The sequence below is a fragment of the Centropristis striata genome, chromosome 16, assembly GCF_030273125.1.
Source record: "Centropristis striata isolate RG_2023a ecotype Rhode Island chromosome 16, C.striata_1.0, whole genome shotgun sequence".
Classification (NCBI taxonomy): domain Eukaryota; kingdom Metazoa; phylum Chordata; class Actinopteri; order Perciformes; family Serranidae; genus Centropristis; species Centropristis striata.
This window is the reverse complement of record NC_081532.1, coordinates 27860761-27887960: the sequence shown is the minus strand read 5'-3', so window position 1 is coordinate 27887960 and position 27200 is coordinate 27860761. Positions and strand designations below refer to the sequence as shown.

General features: G+C 40.7%; 1 protein-coding gene across 1 annotated transcript; it reads right to left on the bottom strand.

The window, feature by feature from the left end:
• Positions 1-54: 54 nt before the first annotated feature.
• On the bottom strand, positions 55-2315 carry id2a (inhibitor of DNA binding 2a). The gene is made up of 3 exons (XM_059353292.1): positions 1852-2315; positions 1508-1568; positions 55-684 (listed from the first exon to the last, which is right to left on the bottom strand). The coding sequence occupies exons 1-2, from the start codon at positions 2203-2205 to the stop codon at positions 1512-1514; spliced, it is 411 nt and encodes a 136-aa protein (XP_059209275.1). The 5' UTR covers positions 2206-2315; the 3' UTR covers positions 55-684; positions 1508-1511.
• Between the last annotated feature and the right edge of the window lie 24885 nt (positions 2316-27200).

The window sequence follows — 27200 nt, the reverse complement described above, 5'->3', positions numbered from 1 at the left end:
TTTTGAACACTGAATTCTCACTCTCTTCCCCACCCAAAATGAAACATGTTCAACTTGCGTTTTTGATTTATTTTTGTATAAAAAAGGTACAATTTACATTACTTTTATAAAAAGTTTCAGCATAATTAAGTACAACATTACACTTTTGCAGAAGTTTCAAATTCCTGCAACTATACAAGATAAACTCCCGATAAGAGTTCACAAGGTTTCATTCTTTCATTTTAACTTCTTTTTTTTTTTTTAAACAACGTCCAGTCCTTCATGTGCCAACAATTCTGACAAGACAAGACTAAACTTTTTACAGTAACTAACCAAGTTGTCTTTTCTATTCACGTTCCCACCTCCGCAAAAAAAGCGAAGACTTCAACAAGGAGAGGGACAGGGGGTGAGGGGGAATAATCCTTGTGACAATAATCTCGTTTTTCCTCCCACTGTCGGGAATATAGCGCGCCTTCCATTTCCAGAAAGGACCCACAAATAAAAAAAGTCTTAAGTTAAATAATAATGAAGTGTCCAAACAGAAAACACATCACATAAAGATTGTCCCATAATAAGCAAAAGTCTCTTGATTTCAGCGTCAGAAGAAAAAAGGAAAAAAAAATCCAGGCCTGGAGGACAGAGGTTGGAGGGGGGAAAGTCCTGCTCCCCAGGTCCTGTGTGTGTTTTTGCGTCTTGACCAAACACCTGCAAAAGATTGAGAAAGAGAGGCGTGTTTAGAAAATGCAAACAGGGCAGAGATCCGGACAGACTGGCGCCAGGGAGGAAGCCGCAGTTTTTAACATTTAACCAAACACTCCCAATACTAAGCAAACCCTGCGCTCCAGATGTACACACACAGAGCGAGGAGAGAAGGGGGGACGCACACACACACTTTTCGCACAACTTGAGCCTACAATCTGGGGAAGAATCAGCGTAATTGCCGCTCAGCTGGCGCCTACCCACTTCTTGTACCAATTATGTGCAGACATCGTAGTAGCAGTAATCCAAACAGCCATTATTTTCCTGTTGCAGATGCTCTTCATTATAGACACAAGAGGGTATAATACAACCCTGACGACTGCTACTTATATACAGTAACCCAAGCAGCCTGGAGCGAATATCTGCCATTTCATACCACAAAACTCTAAATATGTGGCAGAAAAATACACACGAGTGACAGAATTAGTCGATTAATCGGGAGTGACCTTACTGACATTAAAAATGAGCTCCACAATGTGATTTTTATTTTTTTATTTTTTTGTAAATTTAAGGTTTATGATCAAATTTGGATTCAAGTGTCCGTGCCTTGTCATAACTGACGCCCCACTGATGCAGCGCATTCTCATGCAAAAACATATTGGAAGCATTTACAGCAACGTGAGACGTCAGCCACATTAGCAGGGAACAAATGGATTGGTAAATGGTAATTCTAGCTCCATTCTGCTCCAGCAGACTGGGAGACAGGCTGTAGCGGAGCCTAAAAGCCCTGGACAGAATGCAGCAGCAGACATGAGGACAGCCTACTTACCGCTTTAACGATGCAGAGTCCGGCTGTCATCTGTCATCAGCTCTGATGGCAACTCCGGGGACTGAAAACAAACAAACAAACAAACACACCAAATGTTAATTCTTTACGCAGCATCCGATCGAGGTGTCTGGCGTTACACAGTGTTATGTAGGTCGAATCTCTTCCTCCTCTCATGCTGTACAAAAGAAAAAAAAACATGCCATTTTCTTTTCCAACAAGCCATTTTGTGCGAGTTACGCATAGGCTACAAAGGCGCACCGGCTATGCGCACAAATATACAGGGGAAAAAACCCACAACACACCAGGCTATCGCTGCCCAATTAGTTTAGCTACGGTGTAATTACCTGTAATGACAAGATGCTGATATCTGTGTTGAGGGTGGTCAGGGGGGTCCTGGATGGAGCCTGCCCCGGCCGCGCAGGGTGATGCAGGCTGGTTAGTGCGACACTGGAGTCCAGCGCAATCTGCAGGTCCAGGATGTAGTCGATGACATGCTGCAGGATTTCCATCTTGCTGACGTTCTTGTTCTGGGGGATGCTGGGCACCAGCTCCTTCAGCTTGGAGTAGCAGTCGTTCATGTTGTAGAGCAGGCTGAGCGGGTCATCCACCGGGGTCTTGCTCCGAGAGATTCCCAAGGAGTGCTCCGATAAATTCGCGTTGGTTTTCCGGAAGGACCGCACGGGGCTTATTGCTTTCATTTTGTCAGTGTTGAGAGAGGCGAGAGGGGGTTTGTGTGTGTCGATATCTTGCTTCTTTAAGGTCCTGTTTTTGCCAGACGATCAGCGATCAGACTGGATTACCAAGCTGTCAGAGTGCTTTATATAGGCAGCAGGCTGGGCATGCGACACAGGCGGGTCAAAGGCGCCGATTGGTCGCAAACGCCACGCCACTCAACGCCTTTACGCGCCGCTATTGGCTCTTTGTGTTTAAGTCCCGCCTCTTTTCCGCCGCGTTACCAGTGGCAACGCATGTTGGAGGCGGAACCCAAAGGGCGCTTCAGCAGCTCCGGTGGGCAATTTGGAAAATTAAGCCCTTACCTGTTTCTGATCAGGAAAATTAATGATTCGCATGGTTGTCAATTGACCATGGACACGGCGTGAGCACGCGCCAATACCTCTGCCTGCACTGTTCAATCTGATCAAGTAGTTTATGACGGAGATAAAGCAGAAATGTATTGTAAAATAATGATTATTCAGAATAAAAGTATAACTTTCTACATGTGCGGCAGACAGTGCATGAGTTCATGTGTGATATAAGAGACACAACAGTTCTATACAATGAGCCATGGTTCATTTTTTTGCATGTCTGAGTGGACATGTGCGTGTTTGGAGGTGTGGAGCTGTGATGACAGGGACCATAACAGGCGCGTCTGATTCTTAATTCACTCCAGCCCGGACCGGTGTGAAGGCACGTTATGGCACTGAAAAACAAACGAAATGATTGAATCGGCTTCCACTAGAAAACTGCTCAGACCAGCGATTAGACAAATACTTTTCGTGTGCGTTTTTACGCATAAAAATAGAGCGTTCTTGAGCTTATTTCTTAATAGCTGTCTGAAATATAAGATTCAGTGATTTGACGCACCTTAGGATTTCCTATTTTTTAATACACCGTTACCTGTAAGGTCTAAGATTTACCACAATAAAGTGTTGATGGTGCGCACAGTTCCCTAAAAAGTAAATGAATGCTCAGGAGTTTACGGAAACCTTCTCAGTGCAGCCGGATAACAAACACAACAGTTAGAATCACTCAATGTTTTCTGCCAAATTCCAGTTGTGTTCTTTTTAAGTGGCTGTGCGTATCTAAACGCATCAGTTCAGGTCCCGTGCACCGCAGTGCTAATTGTCACCTGAGTATGTTGGGTGTCAAAGTTCATTTAGTGGCAGTAAAATGTGGCTTTCATATCTAAACACGTGAAGATGTGATTAACTACTATTGACATTTTAATGTTTTCTGAATGAGCCATTTGTTTGTAGGAATTACACGCTTCATTCTTCAGCTGGAGGTGTGTGTGTGTGTGTGTGTGTGTGTGTGTGTGTGTGTGTCTGTCTGTGTCTGTGTTGTTATGATGGGCTCAGTTTTTGTAAATTTTTTTGTATTGAATCTAAAACCAGTGTATGTCTAATAAGGCGAAGGGAGGGTCAGTATTAAACTGTGCAGGACAATTATTCATGTGAAAGACTCCAACAAGGGAATCCTAAAGTGGGACTAGTAATCCTGGAGGAGAAGGAGCCGCAGTCTGCAGGGACAGGTAAGCTCTGTTCTCTGGATTATTGTGAGCAGAGAAAGAAAGTTGCTCTAACTTGTAGCAATCTATATAATGAGTCCTATGTGAGTGAAATGTTTTTCAGTATTTTACAAAAATCCAGCAAAAACACCATCTGTGTCGTTGTTTATTGCGCGCGCTTGTTTTCAGCAGCACGGACAGCTTCTCCTTCAGCTGTCTGCAGATCCGGTTTTTTTTTATTTTTATTATGCATTTCTAATATAATGTGGAGCTCCTGCAGTCTGCGTCCACATCTGGTGCAATCGGATTTTTCCATTTTCTCGCCGTCTTCCTCTCGCTCCCGCAGCTGTGTACATTGCGCACGACGCCCCTGACTGATGGCTGACAGGAGAGGTGATGGATTGGCGCAAGAGCACGTCGGTGCGGAGCTGCGCGAACCTGCAGCTCCGCCGGCAGCAGCAGCAGCCTCTCCTCTTCCCTGTTTCTCTCCTCCTCCTCCCTCTCTCTCCTTCTCTCTCTCTCTCTCTCTCTCTCTCTCTCTCTCTCTCTTTGGAGCAGACTCTCTGGCGCCGGCGCCGTGACGTCACCCCATTCACAGCAGCCCTCGAGCCAGCCCTCGCGGCGCCGCTGAGGCGGTTTCCATGGGGACGGGGTTTCGGGGTTGTCAATCAGAGGTTCTCAGCTGATCGACCCGGGGGCCGGACCGGGGAGGGTTTTGGGACGGGATACGGGTCGCTGCGAGTTTCTTCTTCTGTGGTGGCTTAAGTACTGCTGCACACATGTGATGGGCTACTTGTAGGCCTACTTTTATTTCTGCTCAATTTGTACTTTTTACCTCATTAGCCTGCAGTGTAGTGTTCCAGGTACTTCACAGGTTCTACATAAAATATGATGAGCTCATAAACAATAATGCGCTGTTTAAATGCCCACCAATAGACGTTTTAATGAACTCTAATATGCCCTCTTACACCCTGGGGTGGAGCACATACTCACATCTTTTATTTCAGCAAATGATGAAATACTATACCACCTGTCTGCCGGAATTCAAAATATTGTATTATTATAATAGTATTATCAGAAAAATGTACTTCAAATATAAAAAGTACTGGCTCCCTTAACAGTGTTATATTATAGAATATTATAATAGTGTTTTTATAACTAAAATGAGTAAAAATATTTTATTGGGGTAGTTTGTCAATGTAGTCAATTTTAGATACTTAATTTACATTATTACATACTTACAGTATCATATAAGCAGATCATAGCCTACTGTGTATGTAACTTAAGGTGCAAAATAAACATTTCCCTCTGAAATGTAGTGAAGTAGAAGTATAAAGGAACATAGAATGGAAATACTTAGTAGCCTACAAAGTGTCAGAGTTGTAGCCTACTAAAGTACAGTTAATAGCTTACACTTTACACATCAGTATTAAGAATCCAATAATTGAATTTTAAATATATAAGTGACACGTTGGCCTTTTACTTGTAATTGGGTAATTGTATTGTAGTATTGCTACATAGGGAAATTATCTAAATGCTACATCCACCGGGAAAGCAGTAAAAAATGAATTTTTCTTTAACCCTGTCACTTTGGGTTTAAGAGAGTCAATGTTTTTAAGCTTCAGGGTCGACTGAATGTGGAAGAAATTGACTTGAAAGATATTTTTACTCATTTAGAAGCCATTCTTGGCACAAAAAGTTGGATAAGAAAGTTTATTTATTCATTTTTAAAGGGTTAGAAGTGTTAACATGGCTAAAGTTTGACTCCAATAACACTAAGCTTGTACTGTGGAGCTGTACGTTTTAACTCGACTTGTTTATCCAGGGAGGACTCCATCAGACACGGTGTGTTTCCAGATGTTTCAGTGTCATGAACATCAGCTAAACTCGACCCTGTATAAAAACTGTCAAACTCCACGAATGACCAAGTTAATTTATTTATCTGGCCATCATGCCTTTGCAAACTTCATGGGCGAGAACCTAAAAAAAGTTTGTGACCAAACAGCCAAACTTTTCCAATGCAGCCCACGCACAAGCAAAGAGCCACAAAGAGTCATTTTCTGGAGTTTCACTGCAGTTTCTCCCCCCCTTTTATGTCTCAAAGGCATTCCTCAGTCACGGCGAACAAATACAAGCCTCTACATCCCCCCTTCTCTTCCCGGTCACCAACCTATTAGTTTGGGTTCAGGAGATAAGGTTTAGACAACAAAGCGGAGCTGCCAACCGGCTGAAGTGGCCCTGCAGCCCCGGCGTCAAACTGTCTGCGCTCCGGTCAACATGTTGATCCTCCGCCCTGCAGCTGCACCTCATTCTCCCAGCAAATATCAGGCTCATTTTACATGATTTACCAGTTTTTTTCTTATTATTACTTTCATGACAGAAAATGCCAAGAAACTAACTTTTTGTTGGTGATATGTCCTGAAGTTAAAGTCCCCCTGACACAGAGGCGTTTAGTAAAAAATAAAACTTTCCCATGCGCCTAAAAACGCTGCGGCATTTACGAACCACATTTTCTGTAGGAAAGAGGAACACCGAACACGACTCTTAAAGGAACATGGAGATTAAAAACAACTAAAAAAGTGAGACGAAGTTGCGTTGAGCGTGCTGAGGAGCAAATTTAAAGTCTATAGTCGAGTATTTAAACTCACTGCCTTGATTTAGACTTTTTTTTCTCAAACCTGCGAGTACAAACCGCGAACTTTTACACACTGAATCCCGCTTTGTTTCACAGCTCTTCTCCCTCGAGGTAACAGCCGAGACTCCTTATTATTATGATTATTATTTTCAAATCTCCACAGTCCCAAAATATTAAAAGGTCTCGCGCTCTTCTCTTCTTCGCCGGGTTGCCACGCGCCTGTCGCGTGCAGGAGTGTACACATCAAAGCGTGGCGCGGGACTCTTGTAGCAGCGTGGACCCGGAGGGGCGGGGCCTGCTGCTCTACACCCCAAACACCACTGTTATGGTGTGTGTGTGTGTGTGTGTGTGTGTGTGTGTGTGTGTGTGTGTGTGTGTGTCACCAGGAGCAGCATGCAAAACGGGGGGTTGAGCTGTGATCTCCTCTGCAGCTCAAACACCAACTAACAAATCAGACTTGATTTTAAATATAAGGTGTTAAAGTGCCTGCAATGCAGTCTGGTGCTAAAACTTAACATTATTAAGATTATTTTCTCTGCAGAGTTTATTTACATGTATTACCTCCTTTCATTTTTATGAGGCATCGCTCAACAATCTGCTCTTGCTTCTAATTAAACTCAAGATATGGAAATATTTTTGCTCAAGGTGCATTTATGTATGCAACTCTTTAAGGGTTTGTGCAGGATTTACTGTATGAATTTTTACATTTTAGAGGAGTCATTCAGTGCGTTTACATGCACAGTTTAATCGAGCTATGCTTAAAAATCGATATTGGCGTCCAATAGGACTTCTGTCCTTGTTCCAGTTTACATGCAACTGAGAAAATCGAATAACTGACAAGAACGTGTCCTCCTCCTCAACACTGGGTGGCGATATGCGTCATTTCAGCTGGTTAATATGGCGCCCTTTCTGGTTGACCTCAGTTCGACACTTTGTGCCATGGCTACCATAGATATATATAAGAAAGACTAGATGGCTCGAGGCGGAGTCACCAGCGTCTGTATACGGCGGCCATCTTTCCACAGGCAGCTCGCCCACTCATAACATTAAAGTCTAAGGTGCATGTTGCATATAAATAACCATAGATTACTTAATTTAAAACTGTTTGGTTTGTTATAAACCTCAGAGTTATGGTTATGTTCCTGCATACTCAAGAATAATTTACATAAAAAATGTATTAAAATATTCTTGAGTATGCAGGAACATGAAATTGAAAATCGGTTTAAAATTAAGCAATCTATGGTTATTTATATGCTACATGCAACATGCATGAGCCATCTAGTGTTTATATATATATACATATATATATATATATATATATATATGGTCGCTACTGACCGGCGACCAGCTAATGTGACCAGCGAATGTGCGAGCGGCTTGGATGTTTTTGTTCCGGGTCATACGCCAGCGGGGGTGGAGCAGGTGGAGCATGCGTTGTCTTGTCATACATGCTGTCAAAAATCCTATTCCAATCACATTATCTGGATGTCCTAATCCGAGTTGGAGAACATCTACATTAGTTGGACTAACACGTTTACATGCACTTCAGTTGTCCAGTTTTAGTCAGATTAGGCAATAATTCATTTTTTTCAAGTTTCATGTAAATGTACTGACTGGGTGTGGGAGTGACTAGGCCTGGATGTGTGTGTGAGTGTATTTGTGTGGTTTTACTTTGTGTACTGTGGAATTGTATCTTATTTTTTACATTTGTGTTAAGGACTTCTTGAAAATGCAATGGTAGGCCTACATTTAAAGGGGGTTCTCCTTCTAATTAATGTCTTGTTAGCTGCGTTCTAAATCTCATCCTTTCTTTTTCTTTTTAGTTCATGCTGCAGCTAAGTACATACTGTTCCATACTGTATGCATACATTGGGACACACTGCTTCTTCAACTGTAACATGGCACCTTGACCTTTGACCCTCTTGTTTAAATACTCCGTGTAGAGGATTTTGCTCTGTTAAGGACTGCATAATGTGACTGAATATAGTAAGACATGCTGGTATTTGACATACTATGTACCGGGACATACTAAAGCTGCATACGTTTTCTTTTAACTTTTAGCATATACTCCAGCTGCCCTACAAAGTATTCTCTGTATTGTGCAGTATGCATACAGTCAGGACACACAACGTCATCATAACATGTTTCCTTGAACTCTGACCCTCCAGCTCATATACATATGTGGGGCAGAGCATTTGGTAAGAATAGCCAACATGCATGCTGGCTTGCATACTGCAAATTCGACTGGATGCAGAAAGACATTCTGGTCCTTTTGGAAAACTGCATTCGACATATGTATTGGACAGTTTAAATCTCTTTCTGCCATACTAAATCATATGGTAATGTGGGTATTGGCATGCACAGTATATGTCTCTGTCAGTGGTGGAAAGTAACTAATCCTAATCCTAAATTAAATCTTATAACAGTATATGAAGTAGTTAAATGAGCCCTGTCTTTAAAAACACTGCTTACATCAATGCATCAATACAAATAATGTAATATATTTAGAATACATAAAACAATCTGAGTGGGTCAGTTCTGCATAACAAGTACTTTTACTTTTGATAATCTAATACTTTTGTTACTGAAAATAGAATATGAAATAGTTAAAAAGATTCCTAACTTGAGAAAATGAAAATGTGCTGACATAAATGCATCAATAATAATCATTCAATATTTAGGGCCATTCAGCATAACGACTACTTTTACTTTTGATACTTCAAGTACATTTCGATGGTGATACTTTTGTACTTTTACTTCAGTAAGTTTTGAATGCAGGTCCTTTACTTGTAGTGGAGTAATTTCACAGTGTGTATTAGTACTTTTACTGAAGTAAAGGATCTGAATACTTCTTCCACCACTGGCCTATTTTATAAATAGTGAGGACATAAGTCAAAGTCCACCCCAGACACTAAAAATACCCTAAAAATAAAGTATATGTCTCTGTCAGTGGTGGAAAGTAACTAAGTACATTTACTCAAGTACTGTATTTAAGTACAATTTTACATTTTCTACTACTTTATACTTCTACTGCACTACATCTCAGAGGAAAATATAGACTCCACTAAATGTATGCTAAACAAGCTATTCAGCCGTATAAATAGTAATAAATAAATAAATAAAAAAGCTTCTTTACCAGCTGACTTTACCAACATTAATGCATCTATAACCTGCAACCCCAATTCCAAAAAAGTTGAGACGCTGTTGAGAAATGTTAAATGTTGATGCCATCAATTCAAAATGAGCTAATAACTGTCATAACATGGCTTCAGTTTCAACATCTGATATGTTGTTTATGTTCTATCTGGATTTTTGGAATTGGGGTTGTACATTATTCTGAAAAGGGCCCCTCTGCTTGATGACTACTTTTACTTTTTATACTTTAAGTATATTTTGATGTTGATATTTTGTATGCACAGTTTGATTGCAGGACTTTTCCTACTTAGTATTTCTACACTGTGGTATTGTAATTTATTGACTATTTCTGCCACTACTGGTCTCTATCTGATACTTATTATTTTTATATTTAATTATCATTAAATCAGTTTTGATTAATTGGGTAGGCCTAATTATTATGTCCGAAAAATAACAATAATAATTTCATTGGGCCCAAGATATCATCTTCAGGCTCTTTGTTTTATCCCAACCACGCTCCAAAATCCAAATAGATTTACTTTTCTATCATATATACATATTACAACTCAAATCCTCATATCTGAGAAGCTGAAACTAGATAATTTACATAAATTAACTTATTATCAGAATACTTACTGATAGTTTTCTGTGAATATTTGAATATAACCTTCATTCCAGCTCGTATGCAGTCACAAAATATAATATAATAATCAGATAAAAAGTTAAGTAAACTGAGTTTAGCAGTTGGTTAATATTCAGAACTTAATTAGTGTGAAATAATGAAGTACAGATCCCTGCAGGTAGTTTTTGAGTGTTATTGAACACATTTTCATTAAAAAGCTCTCTGAAACAATCATAAATTCAGCGTGAGTTCATCTGTTTGGAATGTGTTTTTTTATTTTTTGTGAAAATACAAAAACACTGCATCAAGGTAGAAAGTAGCTCTGATTCAATCAGTCTTTGGCCCTGACTAAAATACATCTGGTGTGTCGCTGTCATCTCTCTGTCCACCTCCCGCCTCTCTTCAGTCTCTCCTGTGCTCCAGATGGGACTCTCTCTGCTCTCTGAGCAACAGCCATCGAGGCTTGGCTTTATTGTAACGTGAGAGGCTGCAGCAGGCACACGGGCGGGCAGGAAGCACTGGGAGAGATGGATGGATGGGAGAGATGAGGTGGCCAGATTGGACTGGGAGACAAAGGCACCATGGCTGCCCGAGTGCCTTCCAGGCTGGTCGTGGAGTGGCCACTCCAAACCTCCCTGGAGGCCGGCCCTCCTCTGCCCCGCACACACCACTCCTGCACAACACACAGCTGGCTGCAGCGGATCATGAGACAGGAGGTAGAGGATGGAGGTGGGCAGCTGAGCCATGCAAATATATAGAACGTTATACCCCGCAAAGTGCAGACAACTTAAGAATTTACTTATTTTCCGTCAGAGTCGAACTACTCAGATCTTTTGGCCAGCGTGACAACCACCAACCAGTTGGCAGTGTGGAAAAGTTGGCTGCAGTTTAACTTTTGGGCAATATTGCCCGTTGGCATACAATCACACGCTAACATTGCTGTGTCGCCCACCTATCACGGTGGCACAGCTGTCACTGCAGCTAGCAGTCTGTACCCCAGTAATCAGATATCTGCATATCTCCACTTTCACACAGGGACTCTGGTTTCCAGTGGAAGCCACCGTCACACGATGATTGTTCAAAATCAGATTTTCTTTTGATGCAGCAGGGAGGACAGAGGTGTCTGTTCTGTCACAGAGTTGTGTTGCTGAAAATGATCAACATTAGCATTTGGTGTTAATGACCACTGAGTCAGTTACTGCAGGGATTTGACAGGTGCTGTAACAATATCATGTCATTTCACCGAGCCTCTGCTAGTCATCTCTTACAGGAGCTCTGGTGAGCAAATCGATGACGATGGTGTCCTTTTCGATCCCGGTGAGCAGGCTGTCAGGTTCCTCTATTCCAAGGGGAATTGAGAATGTTTATGAGACCTGAAAGTAGCTTCTGATACCACCTCGGCCAGAGACTTCTTGGATTCTGAGGTAACGGGTAGGATTCAGTTTTGTGTGTGTGTGTCTTGATGTCTTGAACGAGGCGTGCATCAAACCATCCTCTCTGCAGTTCCATTTCATGTAACTAGACCCTAGGGTCTTTGATTTACAGTTTTTTCTTTCTGTTTTTATGCACAAAGCAAAAAGCGACGCTATCATGTTCATTAAAGTCATCATTCATATGTTGCAACTTTGCATCAGTAGTGGACAAAACAATCTCACCACAAGGTCCTTTTAGTAGCTGTCCTGGAGCTTCAGATCGTATCTCCGTCAGCAGACTTTAGTACAAGAACAACCTTTTAAGCCAAAGTGGACAAGAAGTCCATAAAGTGCACAAATAAATTATTACAGGTAAATTTTCTCACAAAGTACCTTTAACTATGACAGTGTTTGGGTCATAACCAGTGGTGGAAAGTAACTAAGTACATTTACTCAAGTACTGTACTTAAGTACAACTTTGAGGTACTTGAGTATTTCCATTTTATGTAACTTTGTACTACTACTCCACCACATTTTTGGGCAAACATTGTACTTTTTACTCCACTACAGGCTGACAGCTTTAGTTACTTTACAAGTTGAGATTTAACATAAAACATGATAACTTTAAATTGATTAAACTTTTTTTTAAAACCTCATAATAGAATATTAAGTAGTTAAAAAGAGCCCTACCTTGAGAATATGAAAATGTGCTTACACAAATGCATCAATAATAATAATACAATATTTTGGGCCATTCAGCAAGTATTTATACTTTTGATACTTCAAGTACATTTTGATGCTGATACTTTTGTACTTTAACTTCAGTCAGTTTTGAATGCAGGACTTACTTGTTGTTAGAACCATTTTTTGGTTTGATATTGTTTTTGATTTATTGTTTAATATGCAAGATGAATTTGGCTTGGTTTTTTAAGATACTTGTTTGTTTTGTCTGTTTTTATTTTGTCAAAATATTTTGCTTTTGACATACTGGGGATGCCATAGCTGGCTTGATGAGCACACTTGTATGTATTTAGGAGAGGAGCCACCGGTAGACGGGAAGCGGTACAGTTTTTGACCACTCAGTGACAGCCTTTTGGTTTATATTTTGGTAGAAAAGCTTATCTTGATGAGTCATGTTTTTCTTTTGCTAATTGTAAAATAAATACAGCAAAGATGACGGATGATCTCGGTATTTTATTTTTTGAACCGCCACAATACCGAAGGACCGTGATTATATTTACAAAATAGGTCACAACACTTAGCATTAGTACTTTTACTGAAGTAAGGAATCTAAATACTTCTTCCACCACTGGTCTGTTCCACCATTAACAATAGCCGTGTTTCCTTTAGGCCACCGAGAAAGTCTCAGGCCACGCCCTCTCAAAAGTCCACTCAGTCTGCGTGTCTCCATTACAAAAAGGCCCCCAGAGGGATTTAAGGGATTCACAAGACTCTGGAGGTGACGTATGGTTTTCGATCATCGCAACAGATTAAACACGGGAGACGCAACTGTGGCCGCCGTCTCTAACTGTGCACAACGTCAGCAGCTGATCATAAACAAAGCAGCATGGTTAATTATGCACAGCGTCTCCTCTGATCATAAACATACTGAATGTGAATTACCGGCATCACTAACTGTGCACAGAGTGTCCGGTGCTCGTTGTAAACAAACAGAGATCGCTAAGTGAACACCTCCTGCAGCAGCAGCACATACACACTGTACTGCTACAGAGCTAACTGTTAGCCTGTTAGCACATACACACTGTACTGCTACAGAGCTAACTGTTAGCCGGCTCTGTGACTGCAGCTGGGAGAGACTGCTGCAGGAGGAATGTGCTGCTTCTACTCCTTCTTACTCTTCTTAACGAGCTGCCGCCCCGCAGCTCGTTAAGAAGAGTCGAAAAGTTGCTAATTATAGCCAGAAAGTCGCTAAGTTGGCAACACTGCTTCGCTGGCTTTTAAAAATGGCGCGTGTTGTTGTGCCGTCGAGTACTATGTCACATCCTGCTTAGTGATCTATCCAATCAGTAACCAGGCTGTTTTCAGGGGAGAAAAAGCCCCTGCTCCTCGACGGGGATGAAAAAAGCCCCGACAAAAGCCCGCTCCGGACGGCTTGTATTTAAATTAGGGGCATTTCGCCTAGTGAGACCCGCCTCATTCCGGGTATTGCCCGGTAGTGGAAACAGCCCTAATACAAAGCAATGACTACAGGTAAATTGTCTCACAATGTCCCTTTAACTATGACAGTGTTTGGGTCATGAGTAGGAACAGGAGCAGACAACATTCAGGGCCCAGCTCTCCACCTCAGCAGAACTCTGTTTCCTCCTGCTGTATCTCTTTACTGCAGCAGAGCCCACTTCCTTCTAACTCTAAACCCTCTGACCACAGTCATCTCGCTCTTACTCAATCTTTATCTATTTATACAGCGCAGAGGGAAGAGAGAGTTAATGTAGGAAACACAGTCCTTTCTGTGAAAACAGAGAACAGGTCAGTCCTGTGTGATTCATTGCTCCGTCCTTTATGCCATCGCTGACCACCCATGCTTGTGTTGTTTCCACTGAGGTGAATTATGTGTCTGGTGTTTGGAGAAAGGTGCACCGGTAGGCTACGAGCTGCTGGGTGCTGCCATAACAAATGGTATTCTGGTGTAATATGGGTGCTGGAAGAGCCATAAGCACATTCATAACTCCTCAGGAGATTTTTGAAGAGATCAAGTGACACAAGGAACTATTTTTCTGCTTTCGTAGGCTTTAACCCTCCACTTATGTTCGTTTTTCAGGAATGGCAATAACTTGGGGCATGTTTAATCATCTAAATGTGTCAGAAACTAAAAAATCCCAATAAACCTTGTTTATTGCTTAATGAACATTTTCACATAAATCAATATTTAGTGCAGTGGTGTTCTTTACCTCTATCAGATCGGGTTCAATGAGGATAATTCACTCGTTTTTCATAAAACATGCAAGTTAAAACTTTTTTAAATGTAGATTGGAAGGACCTACATATAAATACAATAGTTTTACCTGACATTGATTTAAAAATATATATTTTACATTTTTAATTTTTGTTCTTTTTATGAAAAAATACTTAACTTTTTTATTTTTTATTTTTTAACTTTGAAATGGGTCAATTTGACCAACATAGGAGGAGGGTTAATACACATGGTTATACTACAGAAATGTCAACACTAGTAGAGAGTACAGTATGTAAAAATCCCAAAAGCGTTTTTTGATTATTTAGCAGAAATCTTCCACCCACACGGACATGCCAAAACAAAAGACAAATCTATTCTATTCTAAGCCAACAGCTTAACACCATCACTGCCAAGATGCTTTCCACTGTCTTTGAAGCATTATTTATTGTTTACAGAGCAAGTGTGAAAGTAGTTCACCAGTAAGTCCAGGTTTTCATCTGTGGCTGTGTCCGAAGTCATTCACTTCATCTCTCGTTCACTATTTTGCCATTTTATGTAACTTTTTACTACATTTTTAGGCACTAAGTCACATTTAGCTGACAGCTTTAGTGACTTTTAAGGTCGAGATTTAACATAAAAACATGATCAATTTAAAGAGATTAGACTTTTTTTTAAATGAAATCTTATAACAGTATATTATGTAGTTAAATAAGCTTATTAAACGCTGCTTAGATCAATGCAACAATACAAATAATCTTATAATATATTTAGAATACATAAATCAATCTGAGTGGGTCCATTCTGCATAAAAAGTACTTTACTTTTGATACTCTAGTACTTTTGTTACTTTACATTTTGATGCTGATACTTTTGTATTTTCACTTCAGTAAGTTTTGAATGCAGGACTTTTATTTTTTTTATTTTTTATTTTTTTACTAAATTCACAGTGTGGTATTAGTACTTTTACTGAAGTAAGGGATCTGAATACTTTTTCCACCACTGGCCGTAGCCACTATTTTAGAAATAGTGAGGACATAAGTCAAAGTCCACCCCAGACACTAAAAATAATGTCTTAACTAATTATTATACTCTATGCCAATTGTATTAAATAGAGCACTTTCTCAAAGAAAGAATATGTTTTCCCATACCAGAAAGTCTAACAGGTTTATTTTTATTTACGATGTTTAATCCTGAAATACTTTAATACAGTGAGTTTATCTGGCGATCAACAAGTCAACACAGCTAAGTTTAATTTCAAACAACTGTCTCAGATGTTTGTCTCTTTTCTCCTTGTAATTAGTACCAGATTACATAGCTCCTTCCAGGAAACTTCTCAGAAAATTATGGACCAATAAAATAAGATATTATGGCTTTATTTTCCAACATGAAGGTCTAAACGCTGCTTCAGTGCCCTCTCTGTGCTGCCAGGAACAAAAGTCTGAAGGAGAAATATTGGATCATGTCAAATTTTAAGATGGAGGATTATTATTTTAACACTGGATGGAATTTGTAAACGAAAAGGATCGCTCATAGTGATAAACCCATAGATCTATCTATCTATCTCCCAGCCCCGCAGTTTCTCTTAGAATCTCTTAACTCTGATGTCACAGCCCACAACTTTACTATTTCAGTTCATTCTCACGGTTGTCATTGTGTCATTTTTGTTCACAGCACACAAATGTTTTCATTGGAAAAATTAACTCCTCTTCCCGAATTTCCCCCCCAAAACCGAGAGGACGTGACCTCATTGTCCTCGTATTGGCACTGCTTGGGGACTATGTAGGCTAGTGTGTGGTCTGAAAATAAAATAAAAAATGTAAGTTTGCACTAGTTTGGAGACTTTTATGAAGTGGGATAATTTGCCTCCACTGCAGGGATATTTTTGAAAATAGGATTTTTCCGTCATTGTTCTAAAAAAGTCATTCTGCACAAGCACTGTTTAAAAAAAAAAAAAAAAAAAAATCTTCACCCAATTAAAAAGGCACAAACACAATTCTGTCTAGAGCATGCCAAACCAACACACAGTGATATTTTGGCAGTCTTGGAAGTGTGGGGTTATTATGATTGAAGCCATGGGTTTGTGAGGATACGGAGTACAAAGAACAACAAAGTCCGCTTAGGGCTTGTGGTGGTCGATGGGTCAAACAAACACACAACTTAAACCCAAGTCCAAACCAATGTTGTTATTTTATGTTATATATTATTAAACCTACATACATAGAGTCAAGTTTATAGTCACTATGTAACTACTAGGGATGGACGTTTGGAAGAAACCTGCCAACTTGAGCATCTTCAACGTTAATGATCTATTAATCGATTAATTGCTATGTTTTTATACATACTCCAGTATGTATAAAAACATGCAAACATGGGCAAAAATAAAATAAATATATACAGTACTATGTAGAAGCCTGTTTTGATAATGGACGCTTTTATTAAGAAAGGACCAAAAGAGACTTCCTGTGAATTGTAAAACTAACTCAGGTGAGCTGATACTGTAAAGAAAATGTCAAGGAGTTCAGTGTTTTATGTTTTAGCCCCCGAAGTAGCCTGGGTATACCCAGACTGCCTTGCGCGCTCGAATTTAATTTCGAACCTCCAGACGGTCTGGAAACCACGGCAGTTTCTTAGCCCTGTTTTAGGGATCCAATCACAGAGCGGGGAGGGACGGTGAGACGATGAAGCGTACTACTCGGCACTTGGAAGCTTTCCGGATCCAATATGGCTGCTGCAGACGCGAAACTCTCTTGAGCTGTAGATGGTGTTTTAAATAGTTTAGAGCGAAAGTTGAAAGGCGAAAGGTCTCTCGGCGGCTCCGCTGTCCCCCGGCTCGTAGCGAGATCACCGGTAGCGGGGCTATTACCGCCGGTCACCGCCGGTGATCTCGCTCCGAGCCGGGGGACAGCGGAGCCGCCGAGAGACCCGCAGCAGCTTGTTTGTTGCCCATAAAATCAGTGGATGTGTGTGGCAGAATGACATGAGGGGGAATAAAGCGTGAAAATAAATAATCTTGCAGAAAGCGAGAACTGGAGAAGCAAAGCAGCAAACAACACTCTCTCACAGACACACACACAACAAACATCCATTTCTGTCGCTCTACTACGTCATCTGGTATAACTGATCTGATTGGCTAAGAGACAGATGCTACAGACGCTTTTGATAGACATTCTAAGCGCCCAATAAACGGCTCTGGAGGATCGTAAACCACACCTCCTCTACGGAGAAATGAACGGCAGGTGTCCAGACCTAATCTCAAATGAGATTTGGTCTGGTGTTAGCCAGGCTACCCCCGAAGAGGCATGAGGTTAGTTTTCACAGTAATCTTGCGTATTTAAGTGTTTTGTGTTTAAATAAATTTTGGATCAAATTAAACTCAGTAATTCATGCTAGCAAGGATTGATACAGTAAGCTAGTTTTGCTTAAATTAACACTCTTGTATTTCTTTGTGTTTTATAATTGTTATTGCAACTTTCAAACTGTAGCTTTATCCAACTTAATTCTCAGCTCGTTGGCTTATTGACGTACGGCCGCAAAACTGAACGCTCGGCGTGTTTCAGTTCAGTGATACTGATACCAGTCATCAAATTAAAATAAAAAAATACACAGATTGATTATAAATTCCACATGATCTACCAAATTCTTAAAGAACATTAATTGATCATTGATTAATTATTCCCATCCCTAGTAACTACTTTTTACTTTTGTTGCCGAAACAAAACCAAACTGTGACCATTTGACAACATCAGCCATGTGTTTAAATGCAACCTTTCAGTGTGATGATGCAGTGATCTCCTGCTACCACTCGGTGTGCAGACACAAACAACCTATGCAGTCATATTGTTTTGAGGACTTAAACATAATATGGTAACATAATATAGTTATAGACATATAAAAAGTCCTGTTAGCCGGTTAGAACTAGCTCTGTTTTTGCCACGTCCACCACCATTGCACAAAATATGTCATGAGCCAAAAACTGTTTCACCTGTCTACATGTTCACCCTGGAAGGAGTTCTGTAAAAGGTCAGTTTCAGTGACCTAATACAGTTTTAGTGTGGACTTAAAGCCTAAACGAGGAGAAAAAGCTTCACTTAAAAGTGAATAAAATAAAATGTGATAAAATACTTGTGTATGTGTTAGGGGAGTGAATCATCAGAGGCCCCCGCTACGATTTTATCCCGATACTTGAGTCACGATCCCATTATTATTGTGATTTTAAGCATTTTGCGATATGGTGAGTATGGCAATACAATATATTCCAATTTAACTGTTTTATTGCATTTTGTGTCCACAAAATTAAATCAAGAATTGTTTTGTCAAATCAGAGAAAATTCTAAAGTCTATTCATCTCACTTCAGTCTTTTTATTTCTCCACAATGAGAGTCAAACCCACAGACTGACCAACAAAGGATTCAGTCAAACTGAACTCAACTGATATCAAACATCTATGGAGGACAACAACTGCAGCATTTTATCAAACTTTAAAAAACTTTAAGCTCTGGATTTTTTTTTAATGGAACATGAAAAAAGCCTAATTTTGCAGCATTATTTCAACAACTTCCCAACATAATATCCTGACACACTTGGTGCCTGTAGATTTCTTAGATCGTCTAGTTTCATATGCTACCAGTATCTCCAGTACATTCCTAAGAGTGAGTGTGCCACTCAAAATATCGCAATTTCCCCCACCTCTAGTATGTGTGGACCAGGCCTCAGTATAATGAAAATATATAGTGAGCTATATGGTGAATAGTGACTAGTTAGACACAAGGTACATGCCAATCATCCATCAGTATACTATTTTCTTCAATCACACTGAATGTGACACTTTTATTTTCCACACTTGTGCCCTTTGGAGAGACTTTTAAACAAACAGAGGTAAAGAATGTGCCTGTGCATTGCTCGTTCTGTTTCAAAGAGCTGCTGAAGATCTTCTCGTCCTCCTCACATGCAGATCTGCTGCTGTAAGCACGTTGAAGTGGTCAGGTGGATCATTGAGACCCAGTGCTTTTAACTGATCACAACAACAAAGGTTCTCACGGCCCTAATCCTCTTTGGCTCTTATCTCTCACCCCTCCTCACCCGCCAACCATCTCATCGGCTCACGTAGGATCAGACCGACCGGCGCAGACTTTCTCATGCCTTTCTCATGCCTTTCTCTTCTGGCGTGCTCTTAATATCCCTATTACTTTCTCTTTCTCTTCTCTCTCAGATCATCTGTCTCGCGCCGCCGTGGTTTTCTCCTTCTGTCTGTCTTTTTTTTTGTCTCAATTTCTTTTCTGTCTCCTCTCTTACTTTCACCAGTTTTATCAGTTCTTTCCCACCAAGGGCATCTGGGTCTTAAAGGGCCCTCTCCACACTTTGACTAACAAAAGCTGAGTCACTTTTGAAATGAAGAGTCTTTGAACGGCACTTGCTAAGCCCCATTTAAAGAGAAGCTTCAGTCTCTTATCAACAATAGCTTCAGCCCTGTGTGCGGACTACGATCAAGCATGAGGCGGTTCATTCAGGATGGTGGGAAACTAAGCAGCAGCGGGAGAGAGGGGGAAAAAGCATTTGAATAACAACTTTCTTCAGCTGTGGCATCTTTAAATCTTTGTGATGTAATTATATTAAATCCTCAAAACCTGCTGTGTTTCATATTGCCACCAGTTTTTTTACTTCCCCGCTATGACAAGCTCCACTACAGTTAGTCCCAGCCAGCACAGGTTAATGTGGCCATTTACTTTGATATCAGCAGAATGAATCAACCTTTAAAGGCTATTAGTGTTATTAAAAATGCCCCAGAGGGAGCAGCTATGGCTCGGGTATTTCCAGGGTCTGTGTATGTGTTGCAGTTAGCTTTAGATTATTGGGACTTATTGGAGTAACAAGCTAATGGAATTAAGGTGCTGGATTTCATGCGCCGTTGCCAAGATTCAGCATTAAAAGGATGTGTGCTGAATAAATAGTGCTTTAAGTAGATGAGATTCCGACACGGGAGAGATTCGCTTGTCAGAGCAGCATTGTTTGCTTGGCTCCTGAGCCAGTGAAACTGTCAAGTGTGCTGCTGGCCACGGATAGATGGATGGATGTAGGATTCAGAGAGCGGATTTCTCTTCTTAAAGTGCATTTTTAGAAGCTGAAGTTGACAAACTCTTCAAAATGCATGAACGCAAAGAAACTTTTCTTCTCATATCTAGTTTTCTACGCATGAAGCAGTTCTGAAAGGAAACTGCTGGAAGCACACCTAAAGACACCAACACCCTCTTGATGAAAAAGCAAGGATTTTTCTATACAGATCTATATTTGCCAGCTAATTACGTACATGAAAAGCAGAATCAAAATGAAATCCAAATATTTACCAAAATAAACTCATGTTTTGTTTCATTTCTCCGTCAGCGGTGCCAGAACAGAGTCCTCTCCATTACAGATAATTCATCTGATGTTTGTGTTTGTTGGTGGATTAGCTGGGAGGCGTTGCTGTTGGCCCAGGCTGTAAAACACTCTCATCTGTATTTTAATGGACTATGAAGCAGTGGGAGGATGTGGCTCCGTGCCACGATTTCACAGTGAAAGAGGGGATCGTATGTAGCAGGTAATCTATTTGTGAGAGTGTTTTATCCGTATAAATGGAATTAGTGGATGGTTTGACGACACATTAAAAAGGCAACACTGAGTGTGTGTGTGCACGCGTGTGCCTCCGTGCTCGAGGAGCCATATTTGATCGGCCCTAATTGGGATTTCTGTGCAAAATGTTTGTTTGCTTTAATGATGCCGAGGATGTGAGGTAAAATAAAAAATAATGAAACGCATTGGTATGAAATTAGAGCGCACACAGACTTGAAGTGGGAGTGGATTCACGAAATACACATGGCATGAAATCCACACTGAAAGAGACACAGCTGTATGTAAATGTATGTGTGAAGTACATTAGCTGCTGCGGCTGAGATGGAGGTGATTATGTTTGGTAGTGTGATGTGGTGTCTTATTACACAGAAGCAACAATACATTTTTAAATGTTCAATCATCACCACCAGTTTCCTGTTCGGATAAAGACGTCGGACCTAGGGATGGGAATAATTAATCCATGATTGATTAATGGTCGTTAAGAATTTGGTCGATCACGTGGAATTTTTAATTGATCTGTGTATTTTTTAATTTTTATTTTATTATCTCTGACTGCGTATCAGTTTTCACTGAACTGAAACACGTACGCCAATAAGCCAACGAGCTGAGAATTAAGTTGGATAAAGCTACAGTTTGCAAAGTGAAAGATGCAATAACAATTATAAAACACACAGAAATACAAGATTATTATGTTAATTTGAGCAATCTTACTGTATTAAACCTTGCTAGCATGAATTACTGAGTTTAATTTGATCCAAAACTTATGTAAATATGAAGATTACTGTGAAAACTAACCTCATGCCTCTTCGGGGGCTAAGACATAAAACATTGAACTAGAGCTGCAACAATTATTCGATGAATCGAACAATAATCGATTATTCAATTAATCGTCAACTATTTTGATAATCTAATAATTGGTTTGAGCAGTTTTTTTTAAAGACAATAAGATCAAATTCTCTGATTTCAGCTCCTTCAATGTGAATATTTCTGGTTTCTTTGTTCCTTTATGACAATAAACTGAATATCTCTTTGGTTTGTGGACAAAACAAGAGATTTGAGGACGTCATCTTGTGGTTTGGGAAACACTGATTGATATTTTTCAACATTTTATTGACCAAACAACTAATCGATTAAGCGTTCAAATAATTGACAGATTAATCGATAATGAAAATAATCGTTAGTTGCAGCCCTACATTGAACTCCTTGATGTTGTCTTTACAGTATAATCTCATTTGAGTTATTTTAAGATCGTCAGGAAAGTCTTTATTTGTCCTTTCAAAATAAAAGCTTCCATTATCAAAAAAGCCTTTTTGCATAGTACTGTATCTTTTATTTTGCCCATGTATGCATGTTTTTTATATATACTGTTTTTACGTAGCAGTTTTTATATTTTTATTATATAAAAACAATGTTAAATAACAAATACGCACTCAAAACTGTTTTTTTGCTGGCTGGTAGGGATGACAGCCATGTGACACCTCTACCCAACAACCCGGTTCTAATATTGAGGTTAACCAATGTCATTATTACAGATAATGGCAAAGCAGTCTTGACAGTGTATTTAATTTAGGGGAACCTTGTGAGACGTTAATGTGTTTCTATATTGAGAATGATAAGAGTCACATGGACATACTGGAGTATGTATAAAAACATAGAGATTAATCGGTTAATTGATCATTAATGTTATAGATGCTGGAGTTGGCAGGTTTCTTCTAAATGCCCATCCCTAGTCGGACCTGCGGATGCTTCACTGGATGCTTTATTTTTAATAAATTTTGCAGCAAACGATTGAAAGTTGAAAGCGAAATGGCAGCATGCGTGCGTCACACACACACAAATCCACACACAGAGCTTGCAGATGGTAGGGTCTCTCTAACCCGGCTCTTTGTAGCCCTTTCACAGTGTGAGTAGAGGAGGAAAAGGCTTGTCTTTTATCAGGCGCTGAACGCAGCAGTGTTGACATTGGGATGGCACCTAATTAGGTTAGGCCCAGCACAGCATGCATGGTTAACTAGGCTGGCCTAGGCCTCGGGCTCCACAGATCCCAAGGTGAATGCCACACTACAACTGAGAAATGATACCTACGCCTACTAATGTACTTTTAACGTTATCTATCTTGTCTAAAAATATGACCACATGAAAAAAAACACACACACAGCCGCAGTTATTTTTCCTCTCCCTCTGCAATTAGCAGGTAAAACTCTCCGAGCTGGCAGAGTTTGATAAATATGCAGGCATCATTCTGTTCAGGGAGGTGGGATTTAAACAAAAGCCAAGTTTTGTCTGTCAGAGATACAGTTCCCATTATAAAACCGTCTAATGGGATAAATACACTGCTCATATTTTTAGGATTTTGACATCCTGTAGCAAGAGGTCAAAGGTCAGAAGAAAAGTTTGTGTAATACAGAGCAAAATTCAGTGCTTTTTCTCAAAGGAAATCTAGAATGTATTACAACTTGGTATATTTTTGGAGATCTGGCTATTTAATTGTGATTTTATTCAGAAAAGTATAATGACTAAAGAGAAGATAAGACAGGTTGTATTTTGTCTACAAACTGCTTCTGTTTGTTGTCCCCCAGGATCTGTTTTTAGTGATGTTGCTGCGTCTTGACATCTCAGCAATTACTTTGGTGAGTAAAGTGTTTTCATAGCTGCAAGAACTGATGCCCCGAGCCATTAACATATAATAATAAAATGTTTCAATGCATAGATTAGGTGGCTTTCCGGTCAAAAGATGTGAAGACATCTTGGTCAAAACCAGGCCAAATCTGGAAGGAAAACCTTTTTTTCCCCAGAAAAATCAAGTACAATAAATTACAAATACATATTGTTGCTAAAGCATTTCATTGTTTTATTACTGTATTTGTTTCACTGTATTTCACTAAGGTATAGTCAGGTAAATGCACATGATGTAATCACTTTTTAATCAAATTGCTCTCATTTTTATGTAAAACTTCTGTAATTGACTGAATTTCTGAAGGTTGAAACTAGAATTTAACTGAACTAAAAACTGATTTATGCAAAGAGAGAAAAGAATGCAGAAGAGAACCTTATTTCCTCTGGAATATCTCTTAACGACATTGTTAAAAACACCATAATGACGTGCTTGAGCTTGAGGAGGAGAGCCTTAGCGAGAGGTCACTGTCTGTCCGTTTATTATCCGTTCCACCTGACAGATATTGGCAAAACCACACTGATAGAGGATCACCAGTTTAGAGTGCTATATAAGTAGCGGGGCTTAATTAAAATGGCATATTTGTGAATACAAATAGTCTCAATCCTTTAGTCCGCTGACTAAAGGACTATGTGGGACAGAGAGAGGCTGACAGAAGCTCTGTTTGGGTTTAGTTTCACAGTCCCCTTACTTCCCCCAAGGGGCTTCGCTTTGTAGCATCATTAACAGTTTCCTTGTGTGGAATCCCCTTCTCTGATTCCATTTCCGCTTTATTGCCAGTTTGGCCTCATTGAAGTGCGACGGTCAAGCTGGAAAGGGGATGTGAGCTGAAAAAAGAGGATGTAGTCTGGGAGGATCCAATCTTTGTACTGACATGTGACACAGATGATGAATAATAAAAAAAAAAAAGACATTTCGACTTATTGCTGCTTCAGTAAATAAATGTTATGTGTTGGGGATAGAGGCGTGTGTGTGTGTGTGTAGTGAGACTGGCAACAGAACATCTTGGCCACTTAAGGTCACATTAGCTCTTCACAGGTGTCAGGAAATGAAATGAGATCATTTGAATGTCTGAGAGTGGGTAAAGGGAGGAGAGGAGTGTCTGGGCTGCTTATAAAGAAAGACAGAAGGAGAGAACAGCAAGAGGAGGAGGACGAGGAGGAGGAGGAGGAGGAGGGAAAGTAATAGGAAGAGAACAGGAGGGAAGGAGGAGGAGGAGGAGGGGGGGGTGTCCGGTCATGCTCAAGCCCGCCGTCTTTGAGAGAAGAGGGGAAAGACACAGGGAGAAAGAGGGGAAAAAAGAAAGGAGAGCTCTTTGCAAGCCACCCAGGCTTCATTACCACGTCAATCTGAAGAGAGAGAGATAGAGAGGGAGAAACAGGCCGGCCAGGGCCCAGCAGTGGGGCCGGATCCATATGGTGCTGCCGGCTCTGGAATGAATAGTGAATGGAGCGGCTGGGCGCTGGGCTGCTGGAATCTGCCTCCAAGCCTTTGTGAACAGGATGACCAAAGACAAGAGGGAGCTCTGCAGATGGCCCGGGCTATAAATAGGTAGCTAGTCTATCTCCGTGCTGTCACTCTTCTTGTCTATCTGCCTCCCAGCTTCCCCTCACCCCACCCTCACCCCACCCCACATGCTGCCAGGCCCCTGGACACCACTAAACCCAGGAAATAAAAGCCGATGGTTGCATGCCTCCATGATATCGCCACCAGGGCTGAGAATCCAAGTCGTCCCTTTTACTCACTCTGTCTTTCTCTCTTTTATTATTTTTTTCCCTCAACCCCCTCCCCCCCATCTTCAAACATTCATCATTCAGATTTGTTACAGAAACAGGACAGGTGTGTGTTTGAAAGAGTGTGGTCTGCACAGAGGGAGAGTTTCTAAGTTGCTCAGCTGAGGAGATTGAGCAGTTGTGTTTTCAGTCCAAACTTCTCGCAGATGGACTTTAAAGTGAGTGATAAATCCGTGTCCAGATTGAGGGTCCTTTTGTCATTAAACTAAGCCTTAGCACTGCTGTCCATCTGGCTCTGTGTATGTGTGTGTGTGTGTGTGTGTGTGTGTGCATGTTTGTAGTGTATCTTGTGTCTTTGTGTGTGTAGACTCTGGACATGATCCGGTAGCGGGAAGAGCACTACAAGCCTTCCTTTTAAAGTGTTGCTGACTGTAGCACACTATAAGCTAGCCTTCTGCTCTTACTTTTCATGCACTTTATTTCTCACACACTTACACACATACACACACACACACACTATACCCACAGTTCTTGTAAACACATCTCGAAGCCAGCGTGTGTTTCGTCTGTAACAGCCCCAGACTCCGAGGTGCCTGATCTGTGAGCTAACACCAAAGATAATTGTTAGGAGTGATGGAGCTCAGAAGCAGACCTGTGGAGACAGAGTGGGAGATGACGTGTGTGTGTGTCTGTGTGTGAGTGTGTGTGTGTGTGTGTGTGTGTGTGTGTAAGAACTTACCCACTAGTAAACAGAGTGAAGCAAGTGGCCTGGATGACTTACGTCTGGACCACACAGAGCAGAGGCATCAGTCAAGGCTGGTGCTGCGTAAAAGCTGTGGCATCACAACCGAGACTGGGTGGTGCCAGAGCCAACCAGGCAGACAGACAGATAGATAGATAGACATGCAGACATGCAGACAGACAGACAGACAGACAGACAGACAGACAGACAGACAGACAGTGATAGAGAATGCTTTCCAAATTTACCAGGTTTCTGTACCATCCAATGCATTGTGATGTTCCAAGTTTCATTGTTTTGTGCAGTTGGAGTTGTACACCAGCTGCTGCCTCTATGTATGTGTGTGTGTGTGTGTATATGTGTCTGTGTGTGTGTGCACGTGTGTGTGTGTAATGATGGTACGCTCTTAACACCCCTCTGACATGTAATGGCTCTCTCGTGGTGAAAGCAGCCAGGTGCTCACCGCAGGCGACATCACCGGGTCAGCCACAGATGTGATGCACCAGTTTGGCTTGATGACATCATCGCCCCACTTCTCCTTGACAGACTCGTCTGGGCCCGAACACGCAGCTTGTGTGTGTGTGTGTGTGTGTGTATGTGTGTGCACAATGGGAAAAATATCTTCAGCCATTAAAAAAGAATATTAAAATCACATTTTTTTCCCAGAACAAATAAAAAAACAATCTTCCAAAAGCTAATTAGCAGATAATTTCAGTTGTTTCCAATACGTATGAAATTGTTTCAAGATTTTATCGAGGTCAAGTAATATCTTGAACATATTTTCACCCATTCTGAAGTGAAAATGCTTTGGAAACAATTACCTCTAACAGCGGGTATTGTTCTGTCTCTAAATGAAACCAAGCTTTTAAGGCTGAATACGAGAATAAATGGCTTGTTAAGAGAGACCTATTTTGCCGTGCTTTTCAGGGGGAAAACTCTTTCAAAGCTCTTCCCAGTAGAGGCCCTCCATCTGTTTAAACTCCAGCAGACACTTTG